The sequence below is a fragment of the Peromyscus eremicus genome, chromosome X, assembly GCF_949786415.1.
Source record: "Peromyscus eremicus chromosome X, PerEre_H2_v1, whole genome shotgun sequence".
NCBI classification, from domain to species: domain Eukaryota; kingdom Metazoa; phylum Chordata; class Mammalia; order Rodentia; family Cricetidae; genus Peromyscus; species Peromyscus eremicus.
In genome coordinates, this window is record NC_081439.1 from 61,911,783 (window position 1) to 61,933,143 (window position 21,361).

Consider the following 21,361-nt stretch of genomic DNA (forward strand, 5'->3'; position numbering starts at 1 on the left):
ATGTTTAACCTCATATGTCCACTATATAGGTATATGGTTTAGTCTATTGTCTCCAGTCCTTTCAAAATTTCTAGGAAAAAAGCTAACAATTTTTAAGCTATTAAAATATCTCATACTTCAGTGTATGTTCAAAAATACAATTTGGTAGGCACTAACATTTCCTTTTACCTTAAAAATACCTTTCTAGGGTTGAAAAGTCAGATAATATGCTTTTCAAACGAGTCTAGCGGGTGACATAGGATGTATGTCATGCCCTAACTCAGGTTTTTTCCCCCTTTGGAACTGGGGGGGGGACCCTGATCTTCTGACTCATAATTCAGTGCTCTTCATTTTACTTATAATGTAAAAGTACACTACATTCACTATTTTTTTAAAGTGCAGTAGAAACTGGTTCTTTCTTATTCATCTATTTATCATTTCATGAAATGACCTATCTGCACCCTTCCTCAAATGATAACATTTTAATTTTTAGCGTATTTTGGCTAGTGTTACAGGTTATGTTAGAAATATTTTCCGTGTGACATAAAATTTAATCAAAAATTTTATCTGTATTTCAGGCTTATAAACTAAATGAAGCCAAAAGATATTCTAACATGAGCTACTGAACAGTTACATACATTTTGTCTTTTTGCCACCTTGGACTGGCAAAAAGCAAATTATTCTATTTTCTCTAATGCCAACCTCTGGAAGAAGTAAGAATTACAGCAACATGGAGTTGCTGTGATGGAATTTTAGTAGTGAAAAACAAATTTCATATTCGTGACGTCACCAGGCAGCTTTATTCTTAGCCCCTACTAATTGCCTAAGTGGCCACACAGGTATGGCTGATGGATTTCATGGCTTCAGGAATGACCTTAAGTTTCCTCAAGTGTTAAATTAGCACGCAGCTGGATCAGAAAGCAAGCATAGTTAGTTCCGAGGGCTCCTAGCAATTGCTCAACCTCATCACCAGTCACCTGCATTCAGAAAAGGGCAGCTTGCCAAAAGCTATTTGTCCACGTAGTGCATTCAAAACCTACATCTCCGCCCCAAAGCGTAGACAAACTCCAGCCGCCTCCCCTGTTCTGGCACCATGCCCTGTCCATTTCAAAGATGCCAAAATTCACTGATAAGGCAGGTGACAGAAGTCCTCAACAAGAGGCGGTATGGGCTCAATTATCTCCTTCTGTCCACAGGCTTCCCTGACCCTCCCCACATTCTAGGATGGCGGCGGCGGCGGCAGAGGTGGCAGCGAAGAGGAGGAAAGGAAAAAAAAAGGAAAAAAAAATATCCAAACCCAGCTGCCAGAGCCTACCCGTCCGCGCTGGAGCGCCCTCACTCCACTCGCGGAGCAAAGAGGTCAAGCCCCTGGGCGTGTCCCCCGCCCCTGGCTTCGCCCTCCTCCGGCCCCCAGGGCCCCCGGTAGCACCTCGACCATCGGAAAGGATACTCTCCATGTTCGACATGATCGATCTCCCGAGTTCGCGGGGCGGGGAAGCGAGGGAGGGGCCGGTAACACTCGGGACAGGGGCAGGGGCGCCCGCGGGTCGTGGGGCGAGGGTCGCTAGGGAGTGCGGAAGGCGGCGGTCGTTCCTGGCTGCTGGGGTTCCTAGCCCACTTCCTGTTTCGGCTTCGAACCCGCGGTGGGTGGAGTCCCGCGAGCCAGAGAGGCGGGACTGGGATGACGCCAAAATGGCTGCAGTGAGTGCTTCAGTTAGGAAGGCTCCGGTCGCTTGGGGGCGATGGAGCTCCGAGAGCGAAAGCTTAGGTCCCTCCCCCTCAGATGCTTCACGTGCGCTCAGGATAACACGCTCTTAACCTGGTCCGGCATCCCACCAGCCTTCTAGTTCTTTCTTTTGTCAACCCGGACTCTGCTTAACCTTCCGCCCCACCTCGTCCCTCAGATTTCACACTATTCTTGGCGCCCCCATCCCTTTTTCTCAGAACTTAAGTCTTAAAGGATGAAGACAAAGGTATAGGACTTTTCAAGTACTTTTAAAAATTTCTAACAGTGTAAAATAACGGCTCGAGGGGGTTAGTGTGGCTTGTAATGTTGAGATTTTAAAAAGGATCTGAGCCTTAGAGTTTTAAGCTAGAAGGGGAAGAGGGGAAAGTAAGGCTCCGCTTACAAGGTAATGTTGCTACAAAATACCTTTTCATACTAGTTGGGGTATTTTATTTTTCTTTAGCATAGATGATGTGTGATATGAAATTAATATAAAGTCTTTATAATGGGTGGGAGTGGATTATTCTAAGCAGTAGATAGTGCTTGGCGTTTTTTTGTTTTTTTTTTTTTGTTTTTTCCATGCGACTTACGAAAATGTCCAGAGGTGAGTTTATTAGATGTCCTCTCTGGACTTAGGAAAAGAGGGAATCTTAAGCATTCTTGTGGCGTTTCAATTTCGTTATCATAGAAATTACATGTACTAAGATATTACTTTGAAAGTTGGTATAATTATCATAATTGATGAATCTCAGAAGTTTGGCATTTACTGCATCTTTAAATTCAACCTGTGGAAACGTGTGAATGTCATATACTTTTTATCCTTTAGGATTATTTCTTTTTGAAAAAACAGGCTCTAAAAATGAATATTTTATTGTTTTGTGTTAATAATGGTGGTTGGTCATAAGTTTCAGACCGTTTTCTAAGTAGGAACTGAACTTTCGATGCTTCTTTAAAAGAAAAAGAAAATACTTTTTCAATACAAGGCTCTGGGGACGTACAATCTAGGAATCATTTTAATAGGCAGAACAGTGTAAAGATTATTTTTAGTTCTCTATCTCACTTTATAGTTGAAGAACAATACTTACGTTGTAAAACTTAAAACTTTGGAAATTTAATCAGTTTTCCATGTGAGTTAAACAATTGTATTTCACTGCTGGAAAACTAAGTTTGGGGGATGAAGGTAAAGATATATGTTTTAAAAGACTTTGCCTTAGCACTTACTATTTTTAACATCATACTTTCAGTAAAACCATAGAACAACTTACCAAAACTTAAACATTTCTCGGTTTTAAAAAGCTGTGAAGTTGTTAAAGTTACATGTATGTAATGTATAAAAATAAATCTTAAATTTTTTTCAAATTATAGAATTTCTCAAGAGGCATCTTCTTGGGATAAGATCATATTTAAAATAAGATATTTGTTTAGAGACAGTACTTGCTGTTGCTGTCTGTCTTTAATTAAAAAAAAAAAAAACCTTGTTATGTAGCCTGTACTAAGCTTATTAGGTTTTTTTACTTTTTATAAGATCTTTGCTGTTTTGAATCCCAAAGTTACCCTCATATTTTCCTTGAATATCTGAGTTTTTAAAGTGAGTTTTATTTAAAAAAGTATTTAATTTAGGCAGAGAAATTAAACTGCTTAAAGTGTATATGTGTTTAATTACAGTGGGTGCTGTTGTTAAGAAATGGCTGTTAGGATTATAAAGCATAATTAGAAAATACAGAAAATAGACTATAGCTTGAAATGTTTTATTAAGTGTCTGGTACATTTTAAATAGTATTTCTAAAATATGTGCACCACAATTTTCTGTGTAAGACATATAAAGTAATTCATTTGTGACTTGTCACCCAATTTAAAGAATGAGACCAATTTTCTATGAATTCACCTGTGTACACTTAGTACAATTTTCTAACTCCAGTCCTCTTTTTAGAAGCAGCCTCTTATTTTAGTTCATGTATAATTTCCCCATTTTTTAAAAATATTTTTCCTATAGTATTTGCATTTCTAACCAATATATTAGAATAGCCTGCTTCTGAATTTTCTTGTATAAATGAAATCATACTGCTTTGTGCTCCTGTCTTGCTTCTGTAGCTCATCATAAAGTTCCTCAGTTGTGTTAAAATATATAGTGGTGATGGATTTTTGCTGCTGTAAAGTATTCTACTGCATGAATTTACCATAATTTATCCATTTTCCTAATGATGGGAATTTGAGCTGTTTCTAGGTTGATTTAACCTCGAGGAATATATGTGTTCATTTAACATATTATTTTGATGAAGGGTGACTTTTAAAATGCCCAGTGATGCTTGTAAAAAAATAATTTTGTAAATTTAGGCAAATTTATTTACTCGTTTTTATTATATTCATATTGCCTTTCATTTTGAATAATCTTGGTTTTTGCCAATGTTCCTGCCTTTCTACTGGGTGTAGCAAAACCTACTACCCAGTCTCATCAAATAGGTTGCTTCCTTTTACTATGGTTATCCATAGCTTCTTCTGGGGCCAAACTAACTATAAAGATTTAAATACAGCAACCTAAGTCACTTGTGGATAAGTAAAATATGGTTAATTTCATCTGCTTGTACTTTGAAGGATGCTCTGTCATTTCTATGACTTTCTGCTGGAGTAATGGAGCTGTAAAGAAAGAGTGAATGCTGTGTCTTAAGATGATTCAGTAGCTATTGTGTGTGTTAAAAGTTGGCCTACACACAGCTAATGTGGGAAATTATAATAATTCCTCAGGAAATTGAATGGTTTTCATGATTAATTATAGTTAGTTTTATAACTGAGTTAGTTACATGAATAAGCATTTTAAGTGAAAATATTTATAAAATAATCTTAACATAACCACTAAAATTTCAATATTTTATTTGACTGCTTTGTGACAATGTTTTGTGACATTTTAGCAAATGGTTTTGAAGTAACTAGAAAATTTAGTGGTTCATTACAGCTAAACCCCATTGAAATGAAAAGAAAGGAATGCTCCAGGAATGAGAATAGTGTAGCTTTATATGATGTCTCTCGGATTTTTCTGTCCTTGTTAAAATTGCAGGTGGAGAACCCTAACATATAGATTCTGATAGAATAAATTTGGAGATGGACCCAAAATTCTGTTTTGCCCAATTTTACAAAGTAGTAGTGAATATTCTAATGTATAATCATAGATTCTTTATTGAATGTAATAGCTTAATTTAGGTGAAATTTAACAGTTTACAAAGTATCTCATATTATTTCTTTTGATAGTTTATATTCTGTGGTAACCTGGGCAGGTATTATCTTTACCAATTAGAAAACATGACAAAATAACAGGAACAATAACTACCTGGAAAATAAAAAGCTCAGAAAAGATAATGTACTTGAGTAAGTTTGGAACATTCACTCTCCTGGGTATCTACTGCAGCTCTTTTGACTGTGTACAGCAGCTTTGCTGGACATGAGTTCAGGAGGAATCAATCACAAGCGAGGCCACTTCCGTTGCTTGTTTTTTCTGTGTTAGGTGCCCATTTACTATAAGAGGAAAATGCAGCATTTCCACTGGTGTGCAGTCTTTCCGGACTCCCTATAGGGAAATAAGTTCAGTTCTAGAAATGCTAGAGAAGTATAAACTGAGATGCTTTCCTGTTCATAATAGAAAACCTTTTTGTTCTGCCAGTTCAGATGTCATTTGCCAATTGTACTAGCAAAGAACTATTCAAGTAACTGATGAAAGAGATTAGAGCTACTGAAGAGATAAAGCTCTATTTGCTAAGGCAAATAGAAGACCGGATGAAAAATAGTTTAAACACAAGCAATATGGTCGGTCAGGCGTGGTGTCACAGTCCTAGAAACCTAGCACTCAGCAAAATATGGTCAGGCATGGTGTCACAAGACTAGAAACCTAGGACTCAGCAAAAATACGGTAAAAAAAAAAATGTGGTGTCGTAGGCCTAGAAACCTAGCACTCAGGATCAGAGGTAAGAAACTACTGCAAGGTTGAGGTTAGCCTGGTACACATAGTAAGGTCTAGGCCAGCCAGGTCGACATAGCAAGATGATTTCAAAAAAAAATTATCCCCCTGAAATAAATGAATAACACTACCACTAACAAAACTAATACAAACAAAAGGAATATGTTTGATTGATTGACATAGGTGACCTAAAAAAATAATTCAGTTTATGATTAGGAAATGAGAAATGAAGATTCACATGAATATAGAGGTACAAATAAAGCCAGGCTGGTGGTGCAAGCCTTTAGTTGCAGTACTTGGAAGGCAGAGGCAGGAGGATCTCTGTGAGTTTGATGCCAGCCTGGTCTACTAAGCGAGTTCCAGGACAGCTAGAGCTGTTAAACAGCGAAACCCTGTCAGAACCCCCCCATGTAGATATTTATTCTCTATGTGTTAAGATTTCATTCTTATTTAAATAATAAAGGGTGATATTTGATGATTATATATCTATATATCATCAGAAAAATACTTTTTCAGTAACCTCTGATTTTCACAGAGCAATCAAGACTTTAAATTTTCCCTCTGTCAGGAAACCTTTTGAATACTTGAATAATCAAAATAAAATTACACTATCACTAAAAGATGATATGATAAAAAGAAAAAAACATTTGCTGTTATTAGAGATATTTTACACTTGAGGATGGTTCCCCATTAATTTTAGAAATTGCATTATTGAGAAATTGTTTAATATAGGCATAAATGTGCTGAGAAACCTGTTATTAAATAAACCTTTTTCTTTATTATTTTATCATGCAGGCAGTTTGAAGAAAATTGTTAAGTGGAGAAGTAAAAAGAGACTTTTTGAGAAGTGCAAATGAAGACAAAGTAAGGAAAGACATCTCTTAAAAACTGTCTTATATTCTTATATTCCATTTTAATGGCCTCTGAACCTGTCCATTTACCTATAGATAATGAATTTCTTTATTTGTTATAACCATGCAACTCTTCACCCCATACTGATTCTCAAGTCAGATCTCCATCAGTCATTATCATGGCTCTTATTACTTTATCTAGTAAGTTGATTAGAGCATTGCCTAAAATTTTTATAAATTTTTGAGACCTCTGTTTTTTATTTATTTATTTATTTATTTATTTATTTATTTATTTATTTATTTATTTATTGGTTTTTTGAGACAGGGTTTCTCTGTGTAGCTTTGTGCCTTTCCTGGAACTCGATTTGGAGACCAGACTGGCCTCGAAATCACAGAGATCCGCCTGCCTCTGCCTCCCGAGTGCTGGGGTTAAAGGTGTGCACCACCACCGCCCAGCATGAGGTCTCTGTTTTTATTGCATTCAGTAATTTGGGAATATATATTATATTCAGTAATTATATTCAGTGATTGGGGGGATATTATTAGTGTACAATATGGTCCACAAATTTTATCTCTGGGCAAAGGTTTCTTGGATGTTGCTATAGGCATTTGAGGCGCGACAGTTCTTTTGGAGACGGGGCTATCTTATGCAGGATAAGATGCTCAGTATCATTTCTGTGTTCAGTCTATGCATACCAGTAAACCTCCTTCCAAGTTATGATAGCCAAATATGTCTCTAGACATCACCAGATACTTTCCCAAGGACAAAATCACTCCTAGTTGAGAGTTGCTTAATCTCTCTTTACAATTCAGTAACATTGCCTCTATATTAGGCCATCAAGATTGACAACAGCAATAGCAACAGAAACAGATTTTATTGTGGTTTTTCTCAGACATATCACCGTAAAAACAAAGCAATATTATCATGTCTAACTTTTGAAATTATATACACCTATAACTAAAGTTGGAAAAGTTAGAATCCACATAAGTGTGTGTGTGAGTGTGTGTGTGCGTGTGCATGTGCATATGCGGGAGGGCGAGCGCATGTGCGTCTACACTTATGTATGAATGTGTACCATGGAGGCCCAAAGTTGGCCTCAGGTGTCTTCCTTATCACTCTTTATTGAGGCAGAATCTCCTGCTAAACCAACAGTTCTTACTAATTTCTGCTATTCTAGCTATCCAGCTTTCCCCCTGAGATCTGTCTTTGTTTCCTGTTTGCTAAGATTACATGTAGCTACCATGTCTGTCTAGCTTTTAGTTGGATTCTGGGGATCCAGACTCTAGTCCCCTTGCTTGCGCAACAAGCACATTATCCATGGAGCCATCTCCCCAACCCAGGAAAGAGATTTTGAAGTCATCCTAACTTCTGTTTCCTTTGAAGGCTGTGGAAAGAACAGGGCATTTGGAGTCGTTCATTCAAAACTAGGTTTCACTTAATACATAGTTAATCATCTTCAACAGTTTATTTAGCAGGTATAGATTCTGATTTTGTTTGGTAATGTATGAAAATTGTGATAGTTTTATTTTTAGGATTAGATGTTATAATATTAGAATTCTTAAATTTGAGAAATCATAATAATCTTTGCAGCTCCAAATATAGATTATCTATTATTAGGAATGATACTTGTAAAGAAAAGTGAAAACACATGGTGAATTAGTACTTAGAAAAGTTAGACATTTCTGTTATTCATATTTTGACAAAGAATTAATGTCTAGAGAGGCCTAGAGAAGGCCAGTTAAACAAGTACTATAAGGGCTTTAATCAAATATAATAGACTATTAATAATATATATGGAAAGAACAGATATAAATTTATTGAATTAAAGTGAATAAAATTAGTAAGACTGTGTAGATCATATTTGAATTCATATTCATACAATCTCCACAAATAAGAGTACATAGTCTATTTTATAGCATATTCCTTCTTTATTATATGATTATCTTTGGGATTTATGAGTAATAATTTATGGAAATTAAAAAATACTTCTTAGTTTTATTTTTGTATATATGTGTGTGCCTACATAAGTTTATGTTTACCACGTGTGTTCAGGTTCCTGGGAGGCCAGATGGTATTGGTTTCCCCTGAGCTGAAATTACGGAAATTCTGAGCCACCGGATGTGGGTTTTGGGAACAAAAATAAGGTCCTCTTCAAGAGCAGTAAACACTTTTTTTTTGTTTTTTTGTTTTTCGAGACAAGCTTTCTCTGTGTAGCTTTGCGCCTCTCCTGGAACTCACTCTGTAGCCCAGGCTGGCCTCGAACTCACAGAGATCCGCCTACCTCTGCCCCTGTGAGTGCTGCTGGGATTAAAGGCGTGCGCCACCATCGCCTGGCACAATAAACACTTTTAACTGCTGAGCCATCACTCCAGCCTGGAAAAAAATTAAAATATAGAAAGTATAAAGAATTATTTATAAGCCATTTTAATTCTTTCCAAGAGATTAAAAGTTATTTTTTATTTCAAGTACTTTCCTTTAAAAAAATGAAGCACCATAATGAGGTTAAAGTTTGTTGACTACACTCATGGATATTCTTAGCTCTCCCTCCTGCAACAGCTATTTTCATAAAGTGGTATATATTATTTTCTGTATACAAGTGTGTATTTTAAAAGAATATATTTTGTGTGTGATTTAAAATGTAAATATTTTACTTAGGTGTCTAGTTGTCAAACCATTTTTTAAAAATTATTTTGCAATCTACCTATATAATTTATCAACATTTATATGTAATCAACCAGAAATATTAAAATTCATATTTATCTGTCTACCCTTTTGTGATCATTTGGCTTACTGTCCTTTTTATCAGTGCTGCTTCAGTTACTCACTGTGGAATGTGTCTCACTACATATTTGCAAGACTTCTATGAGGTATATACTGAAATATTGAGACATATGGTAAAAATAACTACATTAAGGAAAATATGTTATTTGAATCTTAGTCTTTTAATAAAAAACCCAGAGCCAGATATCAGGGTGAAAGCTGAAAGATCAGAGAAGCAGAACAGCCAGCCACTAGTTCTTATCTCTACGAAATCCTCAGCCTAAAGAGAGTGAGTTCCTGTTTCCTTATACCTTCTATACCTTTCGCTACCCTGCCATATTACTTCCTGGGATTAAAGGTGTGTGTGCTTCCCCAGCAGAGGCATGAGATCTCAAGTGCTGGGATTAAAGGTGTGTGCCACCACTGCCTGCTTTTGTGTCTAATCTAGTGGCTGGCTCTGTCCTCTGATCCTTAGGCAAGTTCATTAGGGTACACAATATACTACCAGAAAAGTAAAGCAAATACTATATAATATGGTAAAACGTTTTCTTGACTGAAAACTAAGATTCAGGAAATAGTTAACTTCACATTAATTTTAAGGAAAATCTGTGGTGGTATTGTGTTCCCCAAAATATTGTACACCCTAATAAACTTATCTGGGGTCAGAGACAGAACAGCCACTAGATACAAAAGCTAGAAAATGGTGGCACTCATACCTTTAATCCTAGCACTCCAGAGGTAGAAATCCCTCTGGATCTCTGTGAGTTCAAGGCCACATTGGAAAGAGCCAGGCATGGTGACACACGCCTTTAATCCCAGAAAGCGAGCCTTTAATCCCAGGGAGTGGCGGTAGAAAGCAGAAAGGTATATAAGGCGTGAGGACCAGAAACTAGAAGCATTTGGCTGGGTAAGCTTTCAGGCTTCTAGCAGCACAGTTCAGCTGAGAGCCATTCGGATATGAGGACACAGAGGCTTCCAGTCTGAGGAAACAAGATCAGCTGAGAAGTTGGCCAGGTGAGGTTAGCTGTGGCTTGTTCTGCCTCTCTGATCTTCCAGTTCATCCCGATACCTGGCTCAGGTTTGATTTTTTTTAATAAGAACTTTTAAGATTCATGCTACAAAAATCTGGCTTTCATTTCAAAATGTTATCTCAGAAGTTAGATATACCTGCTTATTTCAAGAACACTAAAATAAAATATTTTCCTACTATATGTGCATTACTGAATAACTTAAACGTAAGAAACAGAGGGTGTTATCTGCATAAACTGTGGGTCTCATATAGAATGGCTTTTATTCTGATCTGGTTCATTCATTCTGATAATGAAAGATTATATCTAGGAAGCAATATATTAGACAAAGGTTTGTAATGTGTAAGCCTATCAGATTAATTGTCTATTTCATTCAATTAGCCCTGATATAAAGAGTTAGTCATATATTTTCATCCTCTCTGAATCACACAATTTTAAAGGCCATGTTGGTGGGTTATCATAGGTTTAATGAAAGTTAATATTTCCATGTATAACCATTATGTTCTATAATAAGTATTTGAGTAAGACATTAAAGTTAAATACCATTACCATAGTATTAAAATAAGAGACTTTCAATTAAAAGATAACTTGAATATGGGGATTTATGAAACATATAGAAGTATGAGAAGCCAAGCTATGGATATTCTTTTTCAGAAATAGCAGCTATTTCTTTGAATATTTTTATCTGTTTTCTATAGAAGTGATTTTGAGATAATCACTTTTGCAATACAGTGTCTCAAATTCCATACTTAGTCAACAAAGTTCTAAAGTTTTATTTCAAAGGTGATTGTGTTTTTATATTGCCTGAAAACAAGCCAAACGTGAATTTATATGGTAACTAAATTCAACAGTGCATTTTTAAGGCAAGTCCTTACTTAAAACTTAATAAGAATTAGACAGTGATTCATATTATATGAAAAACAGTAACCTTAGGTCCTAGGGATAGCTCAGTGGTATAATGCTTGTCTAACCTAGAATTCATAAATCTCTGGATTCCTGCCCCAGCACCAGATGGAGGGAGAGGGGATGGGGAGAGGGAGGGAATGAGAGAGGAATGAAGAGAAGAAAGAGAGGGAGTGGGGAGGAAGAGAGGAATGGGGGAAGGAGGCAGGGAGACAATAATAGCCATGTGTTTTTATCACATTTTCAGAATTCTCAGTGAAAATAAATAAATTATCCAGTACTTCAAGTCTATCTTACTGAAGTTTCATTAACTGGAGGTAAGATATAAAGTTAGGCAAGACATAAATTTATAAATTGCAGGTTATTTAACTTATACAAGAACATATGTCATACTGATATGAATTAAGTCTTTAATTTTTAAATTTTAGCCTTTAGATAAAGATGTACTTATGAACAGTATAGAAAGGAGCATCTTAAGAAATCTCTGACTGTTACATTAATAAATGAGTGTTCAACTTTGGGGACTAGGAGCAAAAATTATAAGCGTGTATTTTAGAAAAGAAAAACAGTGAAATTTGTCCAAGTTTGGTTTCTGTTGCCATGATAAAACACTGATCAAAATCTGCTTGGATAGGAAAGGGTTTATTTCCTCTTACATTTCCAGGTCACAGTCCATCACTGAAGGAAGTCTGCCCAGGAACCAAAGCAGAGACCACAGAAGAATGCTTCTTAGTAGTTTGCTTCCAATGGCTTGCTCAGCTTGCTTTCTTATACTACCCAGAACCACCTTCCAAGGGGTCACACGGCCCATAATAGCCTGATGTGGTCCTTCCACATCAGTTATTAAGAAAAATGTTCCCACAGACTTGCCCATAGGTCATCCTGATGGAGGCAATTCCTCAACAGAGGTTCCCTCTTTCCAAGTGCAACTAGTTTGTATCAAGTTGACAAAAACTAGTGAGCACACTATTGTTTTCCCCTTTCTTATGAGTCTATTTTTTCCTTATTATCATTATTATTATCATTATTATTGTCTACCTTATATATGCTCAATATAGCTTTTAGATATTTTAAAAGCCAACTAGACAAGTGGCAACTCAAGCTGAATGTATTTCCCATACTTTAGATCCAAATTAGGGTTTGTTGGAACTTATAGAAAGCAATGCAATTAGCTTGAAAATTTAGTCAATGTTATTAAAAGGAGATTCAAACCAAGTACATGGTACATTAAGGTCAGATACTCCACATTCCTTCTTATTTTTTTGTAGTTTATTTTATATAACAATCACTTTATTTTAATGAATGCACAAACAAAAACCACATGCAGCTAGATTAAGGTAACCCCTCAAACATTTGCCTGGACCCAAACTATATATCAGTGAATTTCAATGTATTTCTATGTTCTATGTATAGGATTGCTGTAGCTATGGAACTTTACTTAGGGATTTTGCATGTTCAGTATCACTTCATTATTATGCACATATCCAACACAAAAAGAAGAAAAGAACCATGACAGATCTGATACTAGAAAAACAATTAGCTTTACATTCTTTTACTATTCATGTGTCTTTTTGCTATTATTCAGTCTTTCTTCACCACTTAATATTAATTACTGTTTCTTGGTCCTCTTTCTAAATGGTGTACTATACCCACACTTATGGCTGTTTACATATGTATCCATTATGGGCTAGGATCTGTGTAGGAGGGAGAAAGTGTTCTTTCTTTTCTGAGATTGGGTCACCTCAGAATTAGAATTATACATTCTAAATCTATTTTTCTACATATTTTCTATTATATGTTGAGATCTTTAAAAACTTCTGACAACATGCTGTCTAAAAATTTGAAATCAAACATTCAGAATGGTTCAATAAATGTGGCATCTCCTAAAAAGCAACATTAGTTATTGCATACATTATATTTACACTTTTATGTGTGACCTTTCACTTTAGTTAGTTTATATACATCTAAAGGACCAAGTCATTTTGTTTCTCATGTAGCTTTTGAACAGTCAAACCAACATAATTCCTTACCAATAGTCAAAACTTACTAGGTTTTCATATTCATGAGGTGTTAACATATTTTAATTAGAGCTATCATAAATTGGAGCTTTCTCCTTTATTCAGAGCTCTATCTTCATATCCCATTTTATTTCCATAACTGGAAAAAGGTGTGCAAATGCTCAAGAAGTAAGAGATAAATGGATTCAATAATTTTGAAAATTCAGTTTATTTTCAATGGCTAATAAGGCCCCTTGAATCATTGTACTGAAGGGAATGCATCCAGTTGAGTATTTCTAGTGTGAGATAGCAAATTATTTTGAAATAAAAATTATATTTTATTTTGCATGTGGATGTGTGTGCATGAGCATGCATGTGCAAGTTGTACTTGTGAATGGCAAAGAATAACTTGCAGGCATTAATTATCTGTCTTCTTGGTGATAGAATTTAGGTTATCAAACTTGGCAGCAAGTTTCTTTACCTGTAGAATCACCTCACTGGCCCAGATAGCAGATTATTTATAGATCTTTAAGATATGCTTTTGATAACTGTCAGGGGCTAGGCATAAATCTGCTTCCAATAAAATTAACACTATAAAATATTCTCATGAATTTCAGTTGTCTTCTCTAATCATGATAAAAATTTATAAATTTATGCTAGCAAAATTGTAATTTCACCACACTAATATGATTAAGAATGAGAAAATAGCTGGGTGGTGGTAGTGGTGCACGCCTTTAATCCCAGCACTCGGGAGGCACAGCCAGGCAGATGTCTGTGAATTTGAGGCCAGTCTGGTCTACAGAGCGAGATCCAGGACAGCACCAAAGCTACACAGAGAAACCCTGTCTTGAAAAAACAAACAAAAAAAAATGAGAAAATAATTTGTTACTTGAGTAATGAACCTATAATTTCCCAGTTATTAAGTTTCTACTATAGTACTTTTCTGATCAGTTTGCTTTTTAAGGGCAACATACTCAGACATAAAAAACCCTTTATGTTGTGAATAGTCAGAAAGTCCTCACTGTATCATGTTGGTGTTACAGGAAACAAGTTCTATGTTATTATTATTTCATCTGTATGAAGCATTTTTACCTATAGAAATACAGGAAGGACTTAAAAAATCGTGTCCTTTCTAAATGGAATAGGGAAAACTATTTTGAAGTTTACAGTCATAAGACAATGAGATCACATCCATCAGGGAATACACAGATTTTTATTACACTCAGTAGTTCACCTTGCTGCTTGTGTCTGACTCACAGGTTCAGTTTCATTTGGGTAAGCTTTCTTTGTATAAAGTTTTTGGTATATATTCTTAATAATGTCAAGAGACTCAAGGGATACCTGTTTTGAATCAAATTACTCAGTATATATTTCAGATTACTCTTGATTTTCAGAGTACTTTTATATTTTGAGTCATTCATCTTAGAGATTAATAGTAATGGTTCTTGTAAAACGTGTTAACTGTTAAAGAATTATGGCATAAACAAAGTTCATTTTGGATTTAACCTAAATTAGAACTAGAAAATAGTTTTTGGTAAATTATGGTAGTTTTTTCTTAAGGTCCGGGAATGAAGAAGTTCCTGGAATGTTTCAGCTTGTTCTTAGTTATATGTGATATGGGAGAACAATGATGTGTTGTATTTAATTACTTAGTTTCAGAGATCCTATAAAACAGTAGCTCTGCTTCTCTGTATATTTGTGATAAAAGCATAGAAAGACCAAAAACTGCCTTGTTTGGGACAAGCTGGGTGTCAGCAATTAGAGAAAAAGGAGATTCTAGGTATAGAAATGGGTAACTTGTGATTCACATTTTATACAGCAGAAGTAAATGACTCAATACTATATAGGACTTAACATAGAAGAATGTATTCAAGGTTTTGAATTCTCAATTTAACATATATCTGGAGTATCTAGTTGCTATTAGAGAACCAGAAATTATATTTATATTTTATATGTATTTTACAGAGATGTTTCACAGGAATGAACTACCTTTTCTGTGACCTACTATGTATACATGAAATCCTCTATCTCATTTAAAAGAAAAAATATTAAAAGTTACTTCCTAAAATGAGAGAATTAATCTATATAAAGATGACAAATTTGAAAGATAGAAGGAAGTAATTTCTGCTTTCCATTTCTCACAAGGAAGTGTAGAATGAAGGACTGAGGACTTTGCCATGAACTTCAAAATAGGCTTACCCATCATGAAAAGACAGGGACAAAATCTTCTCTAGGAGATAAAATTTCAATATATAATAATATCAGCAAACAAAGATTGAAGTATCCTTTTAGAATCCTTTTAGAATGTGTGTGTGTGTGTGTGTGTGTGTGTGTGTGTGTGTGTGTGTGTGTGTGTTGTGTGTAGTGTGTGGAACCTAGGGCTTTGCACTTATTAGTCAAGTGCTCTACTACTAAGTCATGCACCTGACACTTCTGAATTTTTTTTTTGAGACAGGGTCTCACTATGTAGCCCTGGATGGCCTGGAACTGCCAGAAACCCACCTGTCTGAATTTTGTATCCTGATTCTGCCACCTATGACTTTGGGAAAATCCGTTGTCTGAACTATAAAATGACAGAAATTCCCTTTCCTTAGAGATCTTATAAGGACTAAATGAGATAATTTATTTAATGTAATATAATTTATTTAATGTATTTAGCAGACTACAAGAAAACAACTAATTTCAATAACTAGAGTGATTGATTATATTACTTTTAAGAGCAGTAAAAGCAATAGTAGAATAATTATAATAGTAGTATATTGTGGCTATACTTTCTTGTGCCATAGCATGTAAACATTTGCTCAGCTTTTGTTACTCTGGTTGGTTTAAATCTCACTTGTGATATTTAATAGATTTTTATTACATGCCAAGAAAAGTTGAAATTATTGTATCACTAAACAGATTGCTGCAGTGGTGACTGTGAGTAACATAAGTGTGTATATTTCTTATGGAACTCATTATGCAAATTCATCAGAAATCCTTAATTTGCCTACAAGTTCAATAATGAAATAAGTGTTATTACTGAGAAAATAATGAATTGCTTCATTTCCCTAGTACCTTGACTCTAATATAGATCTTAATATCATTTATTGTATGAAGTACAATTAAGATTTTATTGTTTTGTGGAAGTATACTTGAAATTGGAATGCATTCCACAAAAAGTTTAAAAAAATACGTTTTTTGCTATAATTTCTTGTAAAGATTTCAGAGTTATTCTTTGTTAGTGGATATGAAAGCTAAGTGCTTTCTTTCTTTTTCTCTTGGCTTTTTTTTCTTAGTTTTTGACATGGAATGTCATTCTGAAGCCTACACTGGCCTCAAATTCCTGTGATCCTCCTACCTCAGCTGCCCAAATTCTTAGGTTACAGGTAGGAGATACCACATCTAGTTGTAAATGTTTTTTTTTGGTTTGATTTAGTTTTTGAACATAGCGTCTTACTCTAACAAAGGCTTGCCTAATAATTACTTTGTAGCTGAGGCTTGCCTTGAATTACAATAGTGCCCCTGTATCACTAAGCCTCTAAATGTTCATTAAAGCAATCTTTTTTATTTCTAATGAAGAGTAACAGTTTGGATTTGTATTGAATTGTTTATTGTTCATTTTTTCATTTAAACATCAATGGTCATATGAAGCATATTGATATTACTCCCATTTACAGATGAAAAAAAGGAACAAATATTAAGTAACTTATTTATAGTAACATCGATTTCAAGTTACAAATATTCAGATTGAAGCCCAAGCATTAGGCTTCTAAGACTATCATATTTTCTTTTGTACTATGCAATGCTACTTTATTTAAGACTATTTTAGGTTTGATGTACTATGGTGGGCACTTTGCAAAATATTGTTTTAATTTTTATGGCATCCATGAGATATGAATCATGCTATTTTATAAACAAAAGATGTGAAGCCTTAATAATTCAAGTAATTATCCCATGGTTACATAGCTATTAAATCAGATCTGAAATGTGAATCTGTATCAATATGGCAATTCAAATCTAATAAATATACCACACATTTTAGTTCAAATAACTAATGAGAAGTGACCACAATTAAATAGTTGTTTGTATGCTATCATAATACACTATCTTTTACTACATATTTTGAAATATGTCTACAATTAATGCCAGTTATAAATATGATTTTATATTTCCTAGTTCATTTCAATATATTATAGAGGTTCAATGATAATTGTTACAGAATGACTCTTACATATATTAAGGGGTTCTTTTAATTTTAAAACTAGTTTATTACAGATGGGTATGTCTGTAATTCCTGTACCAGAAATACTGAGTCAGGAGGATTACCACAAGGTTGAGAATAGCTTAGTCTACATAGCAAGTTCTAGGCCTGCCAGGACTATGTAGTAAGGCCCTGTCTCAAAAATCAAGATAAATAATAGTTAACATATTTTTTTTATTTTATTTTTGTTACAGGACTTTGCTATGTAGGCTTTTAGCTCATTATGTAGCCGAGTCTTGCTTCAAACTAATGACAATCCTTCTGCCTCACCTTGTCTATCACTGGGATGACAGGTATATGCCACAAGCCTGACTAGTTGTAAATAACTCAGAATTTTCCAGTGTTGTTAAATCAGCTATGCATAATAATATAAATATCTATATGCACTGTATTGTACCTTAAAAATACCTACTATGTAAAGTGAATGTAGAAGTTAGTAGGGGGCAGGGAGAAGGAGAAAGTGATTGAGACATCTTCCATGGCCTTGAATGCTTAAATCATAAAAAATCAGACTGAGGATGTAGCTCAGTTGGTAGAGTGATTGTGTAGTATGCACAAAGCCTAAGGTTTAATTCCTAGTGTCACATATACTAATGATGATGGGAGAGTCAAAAGTTCAAGGTCATTCTCACCTATATCACCAGTTAAGGTCAGTGTGAGAAACAAAACACTCTGGCTACAAATCAAGCAATCAATCACCAATCAATCAATTAATCAATCTAGAATAGACTAAAAGCACATATACACAAAAGTATAAACTCTGCTAGCATATTTGAATTTTGATCATCAATGGCTATTTAAATCAGTAGGAACTTTTATGCATTCTCTTTAAATTTCTAAATATATGCTGTGCTCTGATACGTATTTAATTGAGCATGCTTTCTGCCTTCCCAATCTACTTGAATCACAGTTTTCTCACTCAGCAATTTAATTTTGGAATGAAATTGTTTAAAGTTAAACAGTTATTGAAGTGTGTACTAATTTTCTGATACTGTATTTTCTGATTAATGTAAATTGTTCTGTTAAATACAATATATATATATATATATATAGAGAGAGAGAGAGAGAGAGATCATTTCAACTAATAATTAGTGGAAGCAAAATTGTATCCACGGACTAATTGTGAGCCTCTATAGCTGTACTTTTGTTGGTATGGTATTATTTTGCTTTTATATTCGCTGTGATAAACACCATGACCAAAAAGCAACCTGGGGAGGAAAGGGTTTATTTGGCTTATTCACACCAATCACAGTCCATCATAAGTCAGGGAAGGGATTCAAGTCAGGAACCTGGAGGCAAAAACTGAAGCAGAGGCCATGTATTAATGTTACTTGTTGGCTTGCTAGGTTTGCTTTTTTATACACTGCAGGGCTACCTGCCCAGGGATGGCACCAGCCACAATGGGCTGGGCCCTCTGACATCAGTCATTATTCAAGAAAATGCCCTATAAACTTGCCTACAGGCAATCTGATAGAGGCATTTTCTCAGTTGAGATTCCTATTCCTAGATATGTTTAGGTTTGTATCAAGTTGACAAAAATCACCAAAATAATTGACCTCTGATGATTTGACACACAAACACATCACTATTAAACCATAACCTTTACTTTCTTATTTGTCCCCAAGATCTCATATTGGTGTCAGTATCAGAATATAAAACGGAGTAAATTTAAAAATCCTACAGTCTTAAACAATTTAACACTTTAAAAGTCCAGTTTATTTAAAACATTCAGCATCTCTTTAAAAATCTTTCAACTATAGGACCCTGTAAAATCTAAAACAAGTTAAATACTTTCTTACACCAAGAGGGAAGAACCAGGGCACAATTAGAATCAAAACTAAGCAAATCAACATTATAGTGTAAAAAGTTCAGTGCTTGGTATCTTGGACCCACTCATAATCCTCCCAGTTCCAAAGTGCCTGGGCAACTCCACTTCCAACTCTCCTATCTACAGTACACACAGCATGTCTCATAGGCTCAGGCCAGCTCCACATCTCAGCTGCTGCTGCCCTTGGCAGTCATGCCATGGTCTGGGTATCTTCAATATAATAAATATTCTGGGGTTTCCACTGCAGTTTGGGATGCACCTTTACCAATAGCCTGTCCTAGGATTCTAACTCTGTTGCAACATGGTGCCAGGCCTAAATTTCTCTTCATGACCCCTTCTATTCTGGTGTCTCCATTGATTGAGCGTGCACCCTCACCAAGCACCTCTCCTGGCCTCTCACATGCCAAGCATCAAATGCTCTCCATGATCCCTTCAGGCATCCCAAAATATCTGGGTTGCTGTTATGCATTCCATGTTCAGCTGCCAGCATAAGCTGAAGCTCTGGCCTACTCTGGACCACAGTTTGTGTTTGCTGACCCTGAGTAAATACTCCCAGAAGATTTCAGTTCAGTGATTCTGGGTTCTTCTTAATCACAGTTCATTTCTCAGTTCCAACTAATAATCTATTAATTGTCCCAGCAAAGGTTTCACTTTAGTGGTACTGGCTTCTTTTTAAACATAGCAGAGTCTCCCCCCCCCAGCTAACTGGATACCACATATTCTTAATTCAAAATGTCACATAAATGACCTAGTAGACTCTTTGATTCCATCCGAAGTGTTTTAAGCCAGGCCTCCATTGTCTACATCACTTTCAGCATTTAATCTTCCAAGCTCCCAAAATAGCCCACTAAGATTGATTTTTACCGCCCCCCCCCATATTGGGGGGTTTGGAGGGAGAAAATGGAAAGGAGAAATGATATAATATAATCTAAAAAATAAAGTAACTTTTTAAAAGAATTTTAAAAAAGATTTGAGCATTCAATGTCTTTTCCAGAGTCCTTCCGTAATCCTATCCAGAAACATGGTCAGGTCTTTTACAGCAATATCCCATGAACCTGGTACCAGTTTCTCTCATAGTTTGGGTTTCTACTGTTGTGATAAACACCCTGACCAAAAGCAACTTCAAGAGGGGAAGGTTTATTTTACTTACACTTCCATGTCATAGTCTGTCACTGTGGAAAGTCAGGCAGGAACTCAAGGCAGGAACTGGAGAAGAGCGAGAAAGGAACTGTGCTTTCTGGCTTGCTTTTTTTGCTTTCTTATACACTCTAGGACCTTCAGCCCAATGGTGGCACCGCCCACAGTGAGCTGGGCCCTCGAAAATAAGTCATTCATCAAGAAAATTCCTCACAGTCTTGCCTCCAGGTGATCTGATAGAGGCATTTTCTCAATTGAGGTTCCTCTTCTCAAATATGTTCAGGTTTGGGTCAAGTTGACAAAAATCCACTAGCTGAGTCATAGTTATCTCTTATTGTGAATTTTGTTTAGTCAATGGCAATCAAGGCTAAGAAGGCAATGAAGAACACAAGAAAATAGGATTACTCTTAATTAAAAAATCAAATTAGTATTTTCTTCATATTTTGTGACAATTATAGTTGCCCATGACTATTTCAAAATAGCAAGAAATTATGACAGTTGTTTACTAGAGAATCAAAGGATGTAAAAATTTCAAACTGAAATAAAATAATCCACCTTCTACTAAAATGACAGTGAGAAAACAAAAGCTTTTCCTTGTCTTCTTTCTGCCTCTAGTCTACGCATGCTTTCCCTGCCACTTTTGGTTTCCTTACTCTTTCTCTGAAGACCTTCTTAACATGTGGCTGCCTGCTACCATTTATCTGACCTCCATGCTGACTTAGCTCAAAGGACATGATGTTTCCCCTTCTCTTCTCAATTCTCCTCCTCCAGGAAGAAGCTGTGATTTACACATTGTCTTCTCTGGGGTCTTTCTTTTAAACTCTAATAATAGTGTCTTCATGCTTGAAAAAAAAGAGAGTAAAAAGAAATATTCAGAAATACTGGCAAGCCTTTACTCAAATTTACAAAGAAAAGGATGAGAATCAAAATGGAAGACCATCAAAGTTTCAAGATCATAGACT

General features: G+C 35.4%; 2 protein-coding genes across 2 annotated transcripts in view; one reads left to right on the top strand and one right to left on the bottom strand.

Moving 5' to 3' along the window:
- Window positions 1-1,639, bottom strand: part of LOC131899928 (charged multivesicular body protein 1B2) — a 42,031-nt gene extending 40,392 nt beyond the window's left edge. Inside the window, exon 1 of the mRNA XM_059251395.1 lies at window positions 1,430-1,639. Coding sequence (XP_059107378.1) covers window positions 1,430-1,445 — 16 coding nt within the window. The 5' untranslated portion in view covers window positions 1,446-1,639. The remainder of the gene's footprint in view (window positions 1-1,429) is intronic.
- Window positions 1,595-21,361, top strand: part of Tent5d (terminal nucleotidyltransferase 5D) — a 53,509-nt gene continuing 33,742 nt past the window's right edge. The window contains exons 1-2 of the mRNA XM_059251392.1: window positions 1,595-1,952; window positions 6,447-6,515. The gene's annotated coding sequence lies outside the window, so the exon portion shown is untranslated. The remainder of the gene's footprint in view (window positions 1,953-6,446; window positions 6,516-21,361) is intronic.